The 17,246-nt window shown below is 43.0% G+C and overlaps 1 protein-coding gene across 1 annotated transcript in view; it reads right to left on the minus strand.

The window, feature by feature from the left end:
* Positions 1 to 17,246, minus strand: part of Rfc1 (replication factor C subunit 1) — a 91,778-nt gene that overhangs the window by 16,542 nt on the left and 57,990 nt on the right. The window contains exons 10-17 of the mRNA XM_008833232.3: positions 16,285 to 16,392; positions 12,807 to 12,986; positions 10,467 to 10,571; positions 7,883 to 8,291; positions 7,119 to 7,228; positions 5,817 to 5,931; positions 2,965 to 3,053; positions 2,662 to 2,799 (exon numbers count right to left, since the gene is read on the minus strand). Of these exons, the coding sequence (XP_008831454.1) occupies positions 2,662 to 2,799; positions 2,965 to 3,053; positions 5,817 to 5,931; positions 7,119 to 7,228; positions 7,883 to 8,291; positions 10,467 to 10,571; positions 12,807 to 12,986; positions 16,285 to 16,392 (1,254 nt within the window). The remainder of the gene's footprint in view (positions 1 to 2,661; positions 2,800 to 2,964; positions 3,054 to 5,816; positions 5,932 to 7,118; positions 7,229 to 7,882; positions 8,292 to 10,466; positions 10,572 to 12,806; positions 12,987 to 16,284; positions 16,393 to 17,246) is intronic.

Below are 17,246 nucleotides of genomic sequence, written 5' to 3' on the forward strand. Positions count from 1 at the left end.
GCTATTTATGTCACTGGAGATTTTTCTTTCCCCTTTGACTATAATAGACATTTTGGCTGGGTATAGTAATCTGGGTTGGCATCTGTGGTCATTTACAACTGGGAATACTTTGGTCCAGGCTCTTCTGGCTTTCATAGTTTGCATTGAAATGTCAGCTGTAATCCTAATGGGTTTTCCTTTATATGTGACTTGTTTCTCTTTTGCAGCCTCCAGAATCGTCTGTTTTGCATGTGTAATGTTTTTATTATGATGTGCTGTGGAGAGTTTCTTTTCTGGTCCTGTCTGTTTGGTGTTCTATATGCTTCTTGTATTTGTATTGGCATGTCTGTCTTTAATTTTGGCAAATTTTCTTCCATGATTCTGTTGAAGATCTGATCCATGCCATTATTTTAATTTTTCAAAATCATTGCTTGAGTGGTCTAATTCATCCACTTTATGCTCTAGTCTTGATATTCTGTTTTGCATTTCATTCATCGTATTGGTGAGTCTTTCTCCTGTAGTTTCTAATTGGCTTACTGTGTGTTTCACTTCTTTTTCATTTCAGCCTAAGTATTCTTCAAAATTTTAACTCTTTTCTGAATTCATTCAGAAGTTTATACCTATCTTCCATCAGTTCTTTGATTTCTTCCTTTGTGTGTTCTTTAAATTCACTGAATTCTTTTATCATGTGTTCTTTTGAGTTCTATGTACTGCATTATCTCTAGGGAGTTCTCACTGTACTCCTCTAGAGAACTATTGGTATTTGGTGGGGATATGTTATTTTGGTTTTTCATGTTATTATTTTTGCTGTGTTTTTGACATGTGAATTTCTTTTGTAGTTTCTGATTCTTGTGTGAGACCCAGGCCTTCAAGTCTAGGTCTGCTTCTTTTTGTGAACTTTATGTGTCTTTGTGATTTACTTTTTGGGCATGAAAAGCTGGTTCGTCTAAGCTTCAAGTTCTCTCTTTTGATTTTATACTGGAGTGGCCAGACTGCTTTTGTCCTCAGGAGTTCCCACAGAGGCCCAATTCAGATGAGGCTCAGATGTTTTCAGGCTTTCTCCTAAGGTCTGGATCCCTCCAGGAATGATTTTGGCTTCAGGAATTTGTGGGTTGGACTGGCCTCGGAGCCTGGCCCAGGAAAGATGCTGGTCTAGGGCAGCTGGTGGCTGTGCCACCCAGAGATGCAAAAGCAGATGGGGCAGGAAGAGGACCCAAGGACTCCTGGGGACTGCACTGAGGAGCTGGGTTGGTCTGGATGCAAAGGATCACGAAGAGGAAAGGTCAGCTCCCACGTCCCAGAAAGAGACTGGCGGGTGGTGCAGGCCTTGGGAAGCAGAGGGTGGTGAGGGCGAGGCCAGGCCCAGAAGCAGTGCTCCTGGGGCCCAGAGAAGGCACTATGTTGGTCTGGATGAAAAGGATCAGGAAGCAGTATTGGTTCCCCAGGTGTCTGGGGCCCCAAGACAAGGAATGGGGCAGTGAACAGCAAGGGAGATGGGAGGGTGAATGGGGCTTGGGGAGTCAAGGGTGGAGGGTACAATGGACTTACCCGGAGAGAGGCCTGCAGGTAGGGGAGAGGCCTGTGGGGGGTCTTTCAGGCCAAGGGAAGCAGATGGAGGTGAGGGCAGGGCCAAGCCTAGAAGCAGTGCTCCTGAGGTCCAGAGAAGGCACTACATTGGTCTGGATGAAAAGGATCAGGAAGCAGTATTGATTCCCCAGGTGTCTGGAGCCCCAAGACAAGGAATGTGGCAGGGCCCAAACGCAGAGGAGAGAATGGCAGGGGAGATGGGAGGGTGAATGGGGCTGGAGGAGTCAAGGCGCGGAGGGCCCGATGGACTTACCCGGAGAGAGGCCTGTAGATAGGGGAGAGGCCTGAGGTGGGTCTTTCAGGCCCAGGGAAGCAGAGGGAGGTGAGGGCAGGGCCAGGCCCAGAAGCAGTGCTCCTGGGGCCAAGAGAGGGCACTACGCTGGTCTAGATGAAAAGGATCAGGAAGCAGTACTGGTTCCCCAGGTGTCTGGGGCCCCAAGAGAAGGAATGGGGCAGGGCCCAAACTCAGAGGAGAGCATAATCTGATGTTTTTAAAATATTTATCAATTTTTTTAACTGACCCTAAGTTTTCAATTAGCAATAATAGCACCTTGGATAACTTTCACTGGCTACAATATTGCCACTGTTAAAACTTACCATTATACAACTATAATGTGATTTTAAAATAAAATTCTGAGCCAACAAGATGGCTCAGTGGGTAAAGGCACTTGCCACCAAGCCTGACAAACTGAATTCGATCCCAGAACCCATGTGGTGGAAAGAGAAAACTGACTTCTACAGGTTGTTCTTTGACGGCTACATGTAGACCTGGTGCACACCTGCAAGAGGGAGCACACTCCCACCCCCAACCCCCTACCACATACACAAAACGAATAAATGTTTAGAGAACGGGAGAGTTGGCTCAGCAGTTAAGGGCATTTACTGCTCTTGCAGAGGACCTGGGTTCAATTCCCAGCACCCACATGGCAGCTAACAACAGTCCTAACTCATCTCTAGGGAATCTGACACTCTTTTCTGTCCTCTGTGGCACTGCACAACACAAGTGCACTTACACAAATGCAGACAATACACTCATGCACATAAAATAAAAAAAATAAATAAATGTTTCAAAAAATTGAATTGTAATCATCATACCTTAATCTGTTCAACCCGAGGTCTTTGGAAACGAAGATCAAAACAATAATGAACCAAAGAGCGAATCTTGGGGTGATTTCTATCATTGCACATACAAATAATGGGAATTTTGGTATGTTTTATCAGGCCAATTAATTCCTAAAAGGCAAATTTGGAATACAAAACTAATTATTACAAATACAGTTATTTTAGGTTTTAAAAACACCTTCAATAATATACCTTAATTGCTACAAACACCTGTGCACATAGTATTTTCTTAATTTAAAAACCAACAGTAAAACAAAAAGACACTGCTCATGTTACCTGAATTCCACCCCTGTCCTCATTGCCTGCCATGCCATCAACCTCATCCATGATGAGCGCATGCTTCGTGCTCACAGAAGTTGCTCCACCTGGCCCAAGATGGGATGGGACAAAAACTGTGATATTATTCAAAAGCCAGCACTTCACAGAAAGGTACAGAACATGTTTTAAACTTCAAAAGCTGTGAGAGTTGTGCCATGAAAAGAAATTCCGCCCCCACCCTTTCTTCTGCATTCCCAATTTCCATTCCCATCAGCACACAATCTTAAGAACATCCTCCCAGCCCCCAACTCTACCTCGTTGCCTTTTTTGAGACAGGGTCTCCCTATAGCCCCAGCTGTCCTGGAGCTATGAAGACCACGCTGCACTCAGTCACAGAAATATGCCTGCCTATGCCTCCTGAGTGCTGAGATTAAAGGCATGCACCTCCATACCCAGCTCAAGAACCCTCTGAGAAACAACCAATACATATTTAAAACATAAAAATGTGCACCTTGAGTTTTTCATTTAATAAGTTTTAGTGAAAGACCTCCCTAACTAAACCTATCAATACCATTTTCTAAAAGTATAATATTCTACTATACAAATGTATCATACTTTAATCACTGTTATGGATGGAATATTAAGGTGTGTTTGCTATGTCATACAAATTTTATTTTACGTTTTGTGTGTGTGTGTTTGTGTGTGTGAATGTCTGTATGTCTATATGTAGGTATATGCACATTACGCAGGTGCCTGGAGAGGCTAGAATAGGGTATTGGAGCCCCTGAACTGGAGTTACAGATGGCTCAAAGCCACCTGATGTGGGTACTGGGAACCAAACTCAGGTCCTCTGAAAGAGCAGGAAGTGCTCCTAATTGTTAAGCCAGGTCTCCAGGCCTCATACTAACATTTAAATATCCCTCATGTGTGTGGACATACGTATGTCTGTGCATGACATTCTGTACATACAGAGGTATAATAACATCTAAATTCCAAGAATTAGGATTTCTGGATTAGAAAGTATATATATTTTATCTTTAAGAAATAATGCCAGCTGGGGCTGGAAAGGTGGCTCAGCAATTAAGAGCACTGGCTGCTCTTGAAGAGGACCCAGGTTCGATTCCCAGCACCCACATGGCAGCTACAAACCATCTTTAACTCCAGTTCCAGGGGAATCTAAAGTCCTCTTCTGACCTCCACGCATTGCACAACATGGGTGCATTCACATACATGCAGGCAATACACTCATACACATAAAATAAAAATAATAAATAAAATTTTTTTAAAAAGAAAGAATGCCAGATTGCTCTCAAGAGTTGTACTGATTAGGGACTGGAGCAATCACTCAGGGGTTAAGAGGGCTTCCTGCTCTGGCACAGGGCCTGGGTTCAATTTCCAGCACCCACATGGCAACTCCACCATCCTCTTCTGGCCTCCGTGGGCACTGCACACATACTAGGCATACATACAGGCAAGCAAACACTTGTAGAAATAAAAATGAAAAAGAGCCACAGGTGGCAGTGCACACCTTTAATCCCAATCTCGGGAAGCAGAGGCTATGTGAGATTGAGGCCAGCCTGGTCTACATAGCGAGTTCCAGGCCAGCTGGCACTATAGGGGGACCCTGTCTCCAAAAAAGGGTTGTACTAATCAACACTTCCACTAGTCATGAAGTCACAGGACCTGAGTTCAAACCCTAGAGCCCACATAAAAAAAAGCTGAAGTATGATGAGCACTTGTAATCCCAGTGCTGGGGAGGCAGAGACAGATTGATTGCTGGGGCTCACTGGCCACATAGCCAAATCTACTTGGTGAGTTCCAGGCCATTGAGAGATTCTGGGAAGCAGAGAGAGAGGTTCGTGGAGCTCACTTGGCCAGCTAATCTAGCCTACTTGGTGAGTTCTAGGCCAGTGAAAGGTGCTTCTGAAAAAAAACGTGGATGGCACACCAGTGAAACAACACCCAAGGTTGTACTCTGGCCTCTGTGTACGTACACACACACATACACACACACACACACACACGGCATTTTACACACACACACACACACACACACACACACACGGCATTTTCTGAGCAACTTAATTTGAAAATTTAATTTCTTATTTATTTATTTAATGTATATGAGTGTTCTGCCTACATGTATGTGCACCCTCAGAGGTGGAATTTGAATTAAGGATGGTTGTTAGCTGCCATGTGGGTGCTGGGAATCAAACTCAGGTCCTTTGCAAAAGCAGTCAATGCTCTTACCCACTCAAGTCATCTCTCTAGCACCTGAAAAATTATTTTCTTACCATTAAAAGGACCAATAATTTGGGTAACTAAGAAAAGCTTCTCAGGCAAGTTTGGTCCTTAATTGATGCATCTTAATTTTTCCTATAAACTCTGGCCCTCTGGAACCACCTAAACCTAAACCACAGTGGACAATTCCACACTGTGTCTTCGTCTACTTTTTCCTGTGATGCCACCTTCTAGCTCTAAATGGGATCTTCTGGTTCTTTAAGGCTTTTTGAACAAATATCACTTACTGATGGCTTATAGAATGCCCCAAATACAACTGCCTCCTCATCCACAGGCCTTATGACCTTACTCAGCACACTAGATCACATTTATTGTCCATACTTTATAGGATTTACCTGTGAATCATCTAAAATCACATACAAAATGAAATTCTATGTTTATACCCATTTTCACCACACTCTATGAAACCTCTAGCCCTACTATTCCATAGCCTTAGAGGCCTTTCCTATCTTTCTCATAGGCCAGCGTATTTATCACTTAATAGTGTTCAACGTTCATTACAGAACATTAAAGTGACTTGTTTTTCTTATATGACAATATCAACAACCAAAGTTCAAAAAGGAACATACCTGTATAAAAGCCTTTGATGCTGGTGTTGTTTAGTGATTCAGCAATGATTGCCTTCAAACTGTTCTTACTCCGAGTGTCACTTGCATTTAGTTCCACATAGCTGTAGCCCAATTCCTAGTCAAAATATTGGAAATCACTGCATCCGAAAGGCAAATTAACCCCTCCCCTCCAGAAAAAGCTAGTTAAGGAACAAGGAATATGCAAAAATCACATAAAGAACCACAGGTAAAATGTGAAGTATGATACTAACAGAAAACAAATTCAATATGCCTCAATATGCACACACAGAAGTTTGGTCTTCAAACCTCAGCTGGTAAGCCATGTCTGATAGCTCACACCTGATAACCACAGTATCACAGTGATTGTGTTCAAATAACCCTTCTTTTATTTGATTGGGGTCCTCCCAAAAACAAGAGCAAAGGCACCAGGACAGTCACAGAAGGATGCAAAGTATCCTGCTATGAAGTGGCAATGCTGCAGGGCAGAGAGGGAAAGCATAGTACAGGGCTCTGCACTACCTGTGACTGCAGACATCCACTGTGGCCTTGGAATGCATCCTCCATGGGGGAGGGGGTGGGGGGAGTGCACCTGGTATATTATAATAACAAAACACAAAATACCGGCATTTTTTTTAAAAGGGCTGGAGAGATGGTTCAGTGGTTAAGAGCACTGACTGCTCTTGCAGAGGAACTGGGTTCGATTCCCAGCACCCACATGGTGGCTACAAACCGTCCTTAACTCCAGTTCCAGGGGAATCTGAAGCCCTCTTCTGACCTCTGCGGCACTGGCACATCACAGGTGCACTCACATACTTGCAGCAATACACTCATACACATAAAATAAAAATAACAGCTGGGCATGGTGGCGCACGCCTTTAATCCCAGCACTCGGGAGGCAAAGGCAGGCGGATCTCTGTGAGTTCAAGGACAGCTGGGGCTACAGGGAGACCCTGTCTCAAAAAAATAAAAATAACAATGAAGAAAAATAAAATAAAAATAATAAATAAAATATATTTTAAAAAAGATGAAGTGACAAACATAACCAGAGCCAAAGTAAATTCTAAAGTGTGACTTAGAAAAATATACACAAGTTCACACACGTGCGCGTGTGCACATACACATAGAGAGCGAGAGAGAGAATGTTTTACTTTCCAACTACACTAGACGAGAGGGAGAGGGAGAGGGAGAGGGAGGGAGAGAGGGAGGGAGAGAGAGAGAGAGAATGAGAATGAGAATGAGAATGAGAATGAGAATGAGAATGAAGGTTTTTACTTTCCAACTACACTTCCACAGGGTACCCACCTGACACACCAGAGAAGCTGTGGTGGTTTTGCCAACACCTGGAGGGCCTGACAGCAATGCTGCCTTAAAACTAGAGCCATCATCTTTGCTAGCAAATTTACCAAACTTTGCTGGGAGGGAAGAAAAGAAGTTCCAGAGCATTAATGTGTAATCATCTAACAGAAATCCAAGAACAGTACATAAACTGCCCACAGAGAGGACAGGAAGGACAGAAGTGCTGGCCAACTGGACCCCTAAAAGCTAACTGCACATGCAACAGGGCTTTTAGGCCACCTGCACCAACGCATGCCCCTGCTATTTATTCACACCTTCCCCTCTAGGGCCCCAGGCACTCTAAGGGGTGTCACTCTCAGAGGCCTAAAGAACTTTAAATTTGTCCTTTTCACCCAACACCATTCATACCTCCCTTGACCTAGCTAACTGCTACTTAGATTCCAAGTCTCTTCCAGGAGGGAGTGTGCATATTGTCGTCCCTAACCACACACCTGCAGCCCCCCAACACCCTATACTTACCCCTACAACAGTACTCAGCACAAGGAATTTAATGGCTGGTTCAGTCTCCTACTGTCTAGGAGCTCCTGAAGGGGCCCGCTTTGTTCAGAGCAGCACCACCAGGGCCTCGTACAGCACCTGGGCTCTAAGCAAGCTCTCAATAAACACTTGCAGGCAGCTGAATGAACCAACCATTAGCTTTTTGCCTCTATGTACAACTGAGCAATTACATGTTGACAGACACACAGAAATGACTGAAGTTGTAAAATCACCCTGTTTTTTCTCTTCAGGAGAACTGCTGTGCCAGTTTTGGAGCCAGCGTAGCAGTTTGTTGGCACAGCTCTGGTCGCCTTGCTGCCCAATGATGTTCTTGAGTGAGGTGGGCTTGTACTTATCCACCCAGAGCAAACTTTCCACTCTGTTCTCACTGCCACCTTCAGCTGAACCCCCAGCCCTGCTGTCCCCATTTGTCTCAGTGGCCACCTGCTCCTTGAAGTCCAGACCCCTACGAAACATGTCGGCTTCTTTTGTTTCCTTTTTGGCTGCCTTTGCAGGGCTGTCTCTTCGGGGCATCAGCTTGCTCTTTTTGGATTCTGATTCTTTCTTGGTTGAACTAATTTTTCTTTTTCCTTGGTCATTTTTTTTGGGTGTTCGCTCCAATTTGGATTTTTCTTTCTTCATCTAAAAATTAGAAAAGTGAGAGAAAAACGTGTTGAGACATAGAGAATACCTAGCTGCTAAAGGTACGCTGGAGGGTGAAATGACATCCAGGTGAGCTCCTCCAGCTGGGTGGCTCTTATCACAATGATCACCGGAGTGTGTGGGAATCACCAATTTCTAAACATTATAAAAATTAACAACATACACAGAAAGCTAAGACTATAGTGGCAATTTTTAAAGAAATAAGTACTCCAGTTTCAGTTTGAAAAACACAGGATAATGGAGGAAAAGATTTTTGTTTTGAACTATCCTGACTAGGTAAAGCTAATGTGGGAAAAACTTCTTTGTTAAAATTTATAACGGCATTATATTACCTCGTGCAGATCTATATCACAGTCAAAAGATAAAAAGATCCCAAATGTTCATCAACTGATGAATGGATAAGCGAAATGTGATCTATATCCACACAATGGGAACATCAGTCAATCATAAAAAGGAATACATAATACATGCCACTACAAGATGTAATGACATGTTACAAAACCTTGAAGCCATTACAGTGAAAAAAGCCAGAAACAAAAAGCTATAGTGTCTTATGATTCTAAATAGGTAGATCCATAGACGCAGAGGGCAGCTTAGCGGCTGCCAGGCAGTGAGTACAACAAATGACTGTGAGATTTCTTTTAGCGGTAATAACAGTGTTTGGAATTAGAGAGCAGTGATTGGGCTGGCAAGATGTCAGCAGGTAAAAGTGCTGGCTGCCAAGCCTGGCGACCTGAGTTTGATCCCCATGGCCCACATGGTAGAAGGAGAGAACAGACTCCTTCAAAATGTCCTCTGACCTCCGTATGTATGTACCTGGACCTCTTTCTTCCCCCACCCCTTCCACACACATGCACACAATAAGTATAATTCTGAAACTAAGCTAGATTGTGGTAATCACTGCATACCCACCCTTGTGAAATACTAAAAGCTACTGATATGACTTTAAAAGGGTAAAAAACAATATCTCTCTCAATTTCTAAAAGTTAACTGCTTTTCAGTGAATGCTGGAATTCATGAACAAATGCTTAGAGAATGTTTAAGGAGACCCAAGGTAACTACCCAAGAAAATTACCAGTTATAAAGAAGAAATGGTTGTGTCTCTCATGGAGAAGCCCAGCAGACACTATCTTAGCCAAGTAATCCAATAAGACATAAAACATCATGGACATGGGATACTCATGTGAGGGACATAATACACCCCCTGTGCCAAAACTATAAAATTCAATCTAATCACAAAAAAAAAAAAAAAAAAAAAATCACACAATCCCATGATAGACAATCTACAAAACAACTGACCAGAAGAAAATAAGGAAAGACAGAAGAGCTATCCTAGGTTGGAATAAACAGGCAGACAAAGCAAGGTAGTACAGGATCCTGGAACAGAAAAGGAACAACAGGAAGCAATGTGAAGTCCGGCTAATATGTACACCGCAGTTAACAATATGGTATCAACATTTTTTTCCTATTTTTTTGCAACTTTACCACGGTTACATAATCCAAATCATTCCCTAAGACTTTTCTACCAGTAGACCATCTTGTCATTTTGTTAACAGTGCCGGAGACATTGATCTTGGCATGCAGGCATTCCTGGGTCCTGCACGTGGAAAGGCAGGTATGCAGTGGAATGAATGCGGCAGCATTAGGAAAAGCAGACACTGAAAATAAAAGGGCTCAGAAGCACTGCCGTCTCTGGATCCAGCATTTCCTAGACTGTCCCACCCTGTCCTCAGCTTGTATACCAACGTTTCTTTTCTTCCTTTTGTCTAAAGTCAATACAGGTTGGTTTCTGTCATAATTTAGAAAGTCCTTAACACAGCCCTCACTAAAGATGAAATTACCGTGCTGACAGACTCCTGTTTAAGAAAAAAACTCAGGCAGTACAACTGCAATACAGACATTACAAAACATGGAGTATAAGTATAGTAAGAACACAATGCTCATTTCCCTCTTTCCCTCCCTCCCACAAAGGTAGGGAAAGACGGAAGACATCCTGAGACACTGTCTTCCAAGTCAACAAGAAATAAGCAAATTAATTTGTGGCAGAGGGTGCTTGATCCTTTAGCCAACAGGACTGTGTCTATCCAAGGCACATCTCCATGAAACAGTTTTTCTATACACCAACTTCAATAAATCACCTTATTTTATACAAACCTCAGCTTCAACTGCTATTTCATACTTTGATTTCTTGCCTGGCATAGTTCGAATCAGATTCAATAGGCCATCTTCATCAACTATTTTTGTTCCCAAAGCTGCTGCCTGTTGATTAAAAATACAAACCATTAACACTACATTCTAACTACTTCTTTCTGAAGAGAAAAAAATATTCTAGGGCCTATTGGTAGATAGAGAACCATACTTGTAAACTGGATAACACTAGAATTTTTTTTCCTTTTTGTCTTTTTGAGACAAGGTCTCCCTTCGGCTGCAGCTGGCCTGGATTCACTAATGGAGACAAGGCTGGCCTTGAACTCACAGAGCTCCGCCTGCCTCTGCCTCCCAAGTGCTGGGATTAAAGGCAAGCGCCACCACGCCCAGCTAACACTGAAAATTTTTTTAAAGTTCACTAAAAAGTTTCCAGTTCCTAAGAGTGCTAGATGTGCAATCATGATGAACTGAGTAAAAATTTCCAGCACCTACATAAAAACTAGATGTAGCTACACATGTGCCTGTAATTCCAGCTTTGTGGTGGATAGAGACAGGCAGATTCCTGTCCCAATCAGTGAGACCTTATCTCAGGGCTATAAGGCAGACGGTGACAACAGAATACCTGACGTCCACCTCTAGCTTCCACACACGTGCCATGTGCATCTGCTCATACAAATGTATGCGTATTTAACACACACATACACACACATGCACACAACACACACATACACACGAATAAATGATCAGGAAGCAGAAGGATCCAGAGTGTGAGGCCAGCCTGGGCTATAAAGCAAGATTTTGTCAAAAAAGATAGATGAGAGGGAGGGAGGAGCAGGCTAGGCATAGCCATATGCTGCAATCCCAATAGTCAGATGGCAGAGGCGGGGATCAAGATTTCAAGACCTATCTTAGCATGATCCTATCTTAAGAAATCAAGAGTTGGGGCTGGAGAGATGGCTCAGCGGTTAAGAACACTGGTTGATCTTGCAGAAGACCTGGGTTCGAATCCCAGCACCCACATGGCAGCTAAGAACTGTCCATTAACTCCAGTCCCAGGGGATCCGACAGCCTCTTCTGACCTCCATAGGCATTGCATGACACGGGTGCACTTACCTACATGTAGGCAATACACCCATACACATAAAATAAAAATAATAAAAATTAAAAAAAAAAAGAAATCAAGAGTTGCTGAGTATTTTAATGTATACTTTCATCTCAGCACTCAGGAGGCAAAGGTAGGTGGATCTCTGGGAGATCAAGGCCAGCTTGATCTATGTAGCAAGTTCCAGATCAGCTGTGGCTACAGGAAGACCCTGTCTCAAAAAAAGGAAAAGAGAAATCAAGTAGCTTAATAATGTAATGGAGCATCTGCCTCAAGGACTGGGTCCAATACCCAGCACCACCAAAGAAACGAACAAACAAACAGAAAACCCAAAGATACATACACTCCCTAAGAGTGGTGAGTGGGCAGCTCAAGTTTGGCATTACAACTTCCGTCATTCTTTGCCTTTCCTCCCCTAGGAAGAAGCAAAGCCAGGAAACTCTAAGTCTAGCTATTCACACCCCCTCCTATGTTTGACTCATATGGCAGGCACTTCCCACCTCCTTCCTCCCTGCTAGCAGGACTGCACTGTCCACCTCCAAGTAAAAGGCTTACTATGGCTCTGGCCAATGAGAGGTGGAATCCCAGAGTATTTCTGGGACAATGCTTGTCAGGCCAGGCCAGCTACAACACCTGGCCAGTGGTCTCTTTCCAGTCTGGAACGCAGGCCTTGAAACCACAAGGCAACATACTTGAGGACCAACTAATACATGGATGACAATAGTGGTGCCTATGGCTACTGGACTAAGTTACTGAGCTAGTGAAACCATCCTAGCAACTGCCTGCCTCTGGGATTCCTGTAAGCAAGGAAAACAGGCCACCATTTGCTTAAATCAGTCAGTCAGTATCCTGATACTTGGAGCTAAGCATACTCCTACCTGACAGAGCTCTGCTTCTTCCTCTGTCCACTTCCAATAAAAAACTTAAGATGGGTTTACAGTGGCATATATCAGAAAACCTGGGACTAGAATAAGAAAATTGCATTTGTTTTTAGGTTAAAATAAAAAGATTTTAACTAGAAGACACAAAGCAATTCAAGTAAACAGGAACTATGCTTCCAATTTGAAAACCAAAATCCTAGGATCCAAGCCAACAGAACTCATGTGGTATGTGGAAAGAGGACAAAAATTTCAATTGCTCCTCAATTTCTTCCTTCACTGAACTGCAAGAAAGGATGCTATTACAGTCACACTGGGCATGCCACGGGCAGGGGGACACCAATGAGAGCAGCTAGCAGGACCCACCTTGTCACTCTTGGACTGTCCGCTGTCCCGGCCCATGACGAGGTAGTTTGTTTTCTTGCTCACATTTCCTGTTACTTTTCCCCCATAACGCTCAATTAGAGACTTGGCTTCTTCCCGTTCAATGGACTCCAGCACTCCTGTGATCACAAATGTCAGACCTTCCAAGCAATTTTCAGCTCCCTATAAAACCAAAATGTTCAAGTAGAGAAGAAATTACACGGTAGATTTCCAAAGAAATGCTTGGCAGCCAAACTGCAACAAGCTGACTTTTCTCACTAGATGTCATAAATAACCTCAGCATGAAAACCTGGCTGGAAATACACAGAACCTCAAACTAAATCGTGATGAATTCTTAAATAGCTAACATTTAATGAATATAAAATGAACAAGAAACATTCTGTTAACAAAGGTTATTAAGAATCACCCACCCAGACTATTCTCTATTGTGCTTTATATTTTAACACAAATTATACAAGCAAGCAAAATGAACATTATACATGATGTGCCATGTTCCTTATTACTCTTGGAATAGAACTGAGACCAGCAAAGACTAAAAACAGTCTTGAAAAGATGCTAAACAAAATTCAAAGAATGCCCCAACACAAAGTCAATCATTTCCCAAGAACCTTTCTTGGGACAAGAAAAAAAAAAAAAATGGTTATAATCCACTTGTAAAGAAATAGCTAATGCCAGATATGATGGCACACACCTTTAATCCCAGCACTTAGGGGGCAGAGGCAGGCAGATCTTTGTGAGTTCGAGGCCAGCCTGGTCTACATAGTGAGTTCCAGGACAGTTGGGGCTACAGGGAGACCCTGTCTAAAAAAGACAAAAAAAAAAAAAAAAAGAAATAGCTAACAACATCTCTCAAGACTCTTCAAGCCCTCCATTTCTAGAACTAAAATGAACTACTAAATCCTTCAACATACTCAATATACTCTACAAAGCTCCACATCAAGAAGTCCCATCCCCCACTGTCTTCTGGGTAATTGCTCACTGTGGCTCAGAACATCCTTTATCGCATCCAGCCTCAGCCCCACTAGGCCAGTTCATCCATTCTAGGACTCTAGAACAGCTCTGACTCCAGTAGCAGTGAACTACCCAACAGCCTCAACCTCCTTGCCAACATTCCCTCACAGTCTTGCCAACACAGAAACAGTCCCCTAAGGACACCACTTAGCCTACAGTTCTCTCAAGCAGGAGGTTGGTCTTTCAGTGTTATACCATATACAGGAGGTAAGACTGACCTCTTTCTGTAGCTCTTTCCCTCCCCACTACCAGCTATACCATCATTACCCTGTCTTCACTAGAGGAATTAACTAATTTCCCTATGTGGTCATGTATACCACACAAAGTGAAAATTGAATTTATATGCACTGACTGTGTGTCCTCTGCCCTCTTCCTTTCTCCAAAATCTCAGACCACATTTGGTTATCCTTCTCTTCCTAGTCTATCTTCACTCTCTCTGTTTCAGGTGGGATCTATGCCATCAGCAAAAAGCATAATTTTTAAAGTATGCTGAACAAGTATTTTATAAGTACCTACCTTAAAAATATTCACATTTTCCCTTTAACTCTCTCCTTCTGTTTCCAGTTAGAAGCACTGTCTTCTCCACTTGACAACCAAGCTCATCTTAAATATCATCCACATCTACTATCTCCACTTGTCACCAAGCTCTCTTGAAGCCATTGCATCAGCTATGCCTGCTCTTGCTAGGGTCATTAAGGACCATTACTCATGTTTATTAGATACAATGGACAAGTTTTAGTCTTTTCTTTCTTAGAACCTTCACACGACAGAACTAGCCACTCAATCACCCAATACGCTCTCTTACCTGCACTTTCCTAATCCTCTCATCAGCCCCTTCTCCCGTCTGTGACTGCTACTTCTCAGTCCTCTTTTGCTTTGCACCCTCTATTTCAAAGACACTGGAGATAAGGCCCTCTTCTCATTCTGTCTGAGTTTGTCAGGTGACAGCAATTCCTCTACCTATCAACTGCATGCCAACAATGCCCACAGTTATGTGCAGTCTTGCCTTCTGAGCGACATTTGCACACAGCCATTTGTCTACTCAGCATCTTCACATGGATGCCTCACAGACATCCAAGTCACACTACAGTCAACAATAAACTCATCATCTTTCCAAAATGGCTCTGCCTCAATTGCCCCATCAGACCATCCTGGGCCCCATTCTTCCTCATTTCTCACCTCCAACTATAAAAAGTCCTGTAGATTTTTCCTGTTTTGTTCACTTTAAAGCATTTCTTACCATTCCTCCTAACTGATGGTCCTACACCTCCCCAGCCACCAGTCTATGCTCAGCAACCAGAGCAATACTTCAGGTGCTCAAATCTGGTCATGTTACTTCCTCACTTAAAACTCTTTTTCCTAGAGGGAGGCTATGGGAGGGTGCCATTTGGGATGCAGGTATAAAGATGAATAAGATTGTCTGGGATGTTCTGTATGAAATACACACACACACACACACACACACACACACACACACACACAATCAATAATTAAACATTAAGCCCTACAAGACATGGTCAGATGACTTCTTCAGCCATTCTTGGTCCTTGGTTATTTTGTTTCAATGACATCTCTTTTCAGGGCCTTCCTTCTCCTCTTGATGACATCACACATTCTGATAAGTGATCATATCATCATGTTATCACAACCCCTCCACCTAAAGAAGCCCCTTCATTCTTCAAGTCCCCATTTCAATGTCACTTCTTCTACATTACCTACTGTGCTAAGATAGCTTTAGTTGTCAACTTGACCCACCTGGGTAGAAGGAGCCTCAACTGGGGAATTGCCTCCATTGGACTGGCCCATGGCCATGTCTATGGAGCATCTTCTTGATTGTTGATTGATATGGGAGGGACAAGCCCACTGTAGGTGGTGCCACCCCTGGGCAGGTGGGCCTATGTTGTATAAGAAAGCAGGTTGAGCACGGGCTAGGGGAACAAGCCAGGAAGCAGCATTCCTCCACGGCCTCCAGGTTCCTGCCCTGAGTTCCTACCTTGGGCTCCGTCACTGATGAACTGTGACCAGGGAGATGTAAGCTGAATAAACCCTTTCCTCCTCAAGTTGGTACTGATCAGAGTATTTTGTCACAGCAATGGAGAAACCAACTAGAATACCTACATACTCTAAGAGCATCTTGGACTCTTCTCTCATGGCATTAAATAATGAGTTGAACATCTCTTTCTTTAAGCTCTAAGTGCAAGAAAGCCACGGACAATAGACTTATTACCAATCTTCTCAAAGCCCAGCCCTTCTAGAGCTACTTTTTAAAAGAAAATTTTTCTAAGTGTCCACCAGTGATTCACAATGTGAATAAAGCTTCTAATTCATAGAGATGGTGACTTGGACTTTTCTATTTTTAATTCTCTGCTGCCATGAGCATAGTACATACATTGCTGAGCCCCCAAGACAGAGGCCCCGACAGAGCAGCACGTGCTCTCACTGTTCTTACCTTTGGTATTTCTTTGGAGCCCAGAGCTTTGGGACCTTCTCGATTTAAGTAGCTTCGATAAGCTTGATAATTAGTGCGTTTCTTTTCAGCATCTTCTGGACTTACAGACTTTGGAGAGAGGGAAAGGAAAATAAGCGTCATGCAAAATTTAAAATATGTACCTGAAAATAAACACTAAAGTCATTTCTATATTTGTTGTGAAGGTGTTAGCCACACTAGTGTTATTCCAGGTGGAAGTAGGACATTCTTGCCAAAGCCTCTTGAAAAACTTCCCACTCTTCCCAAAGGCTCACGCCTCAGGGCTGAGTAGTGAGCCAAGGCAGTAACTCCACCTAAAGTAAAGAAATGCAAAGAGGGGACTGGAGAGACGGCTCAGCAGTTAAGAGCGCTGGCTGCTCTCCCAGAGGGCCCAGGTTCAATTCCCAGCACCCACATGGTGGCTAAGAACTGTTGGTAACTCCAGTTCCAGGAGACTCGATGCCCTCTTCTGGCCTCTTCGGGTTTTGCATGGCACAGGTGGACTTACATATATGCAGGCAAAATGTTCATACACATAAAATAATTTTTTTTAAAAAGAGATGGAACGTATTTTCATGTGAATTTTCAATTCCACCCCATAATAAAACCATTTCATTTACACAAAATAAGTTTTCCCCAAGTAAACCCTGGTACCCAATAAAACACTACATTTATCTTTGTCCATACCTAAAACACTACTCTAGAACCTGAGGGCGGAAGCACTCCAGTCTGAGAATAAAGAGCTACAGACACAGACAGACAGACAGCTCCAACAAGCCCCAAGCTGTACTGCAAGAACAGACACATTCATTCTCTGTGCTGCTGTTCTTCTTTCTGTGTTTAATCTCTCCAATTCTCTTCTTCAGGGAACCTTTCCATAAGTATAGTTCAGAAAATCCTAGGCAAACTTTTCAAAACAATTTCAAACAACAACAACAAAAAAA

The sequence above is a fragment of the Nannospalax galili genome, unplaced genomic scaffold, assembly GCF_000622305.1.
Source record: "Nannospalax galili isolate Female #2095 unplaced genomic scaffold, S.galili_v1.0 scaffold236, whole genome shotgun sequence".
NCBI classification, from domain to species: domain Eukaryota; kingdom Metazoa; phylum Chordata; class Mammalia; order Rodentia; family Spalacidae; genus Nannospalax; species Nannospalax galili.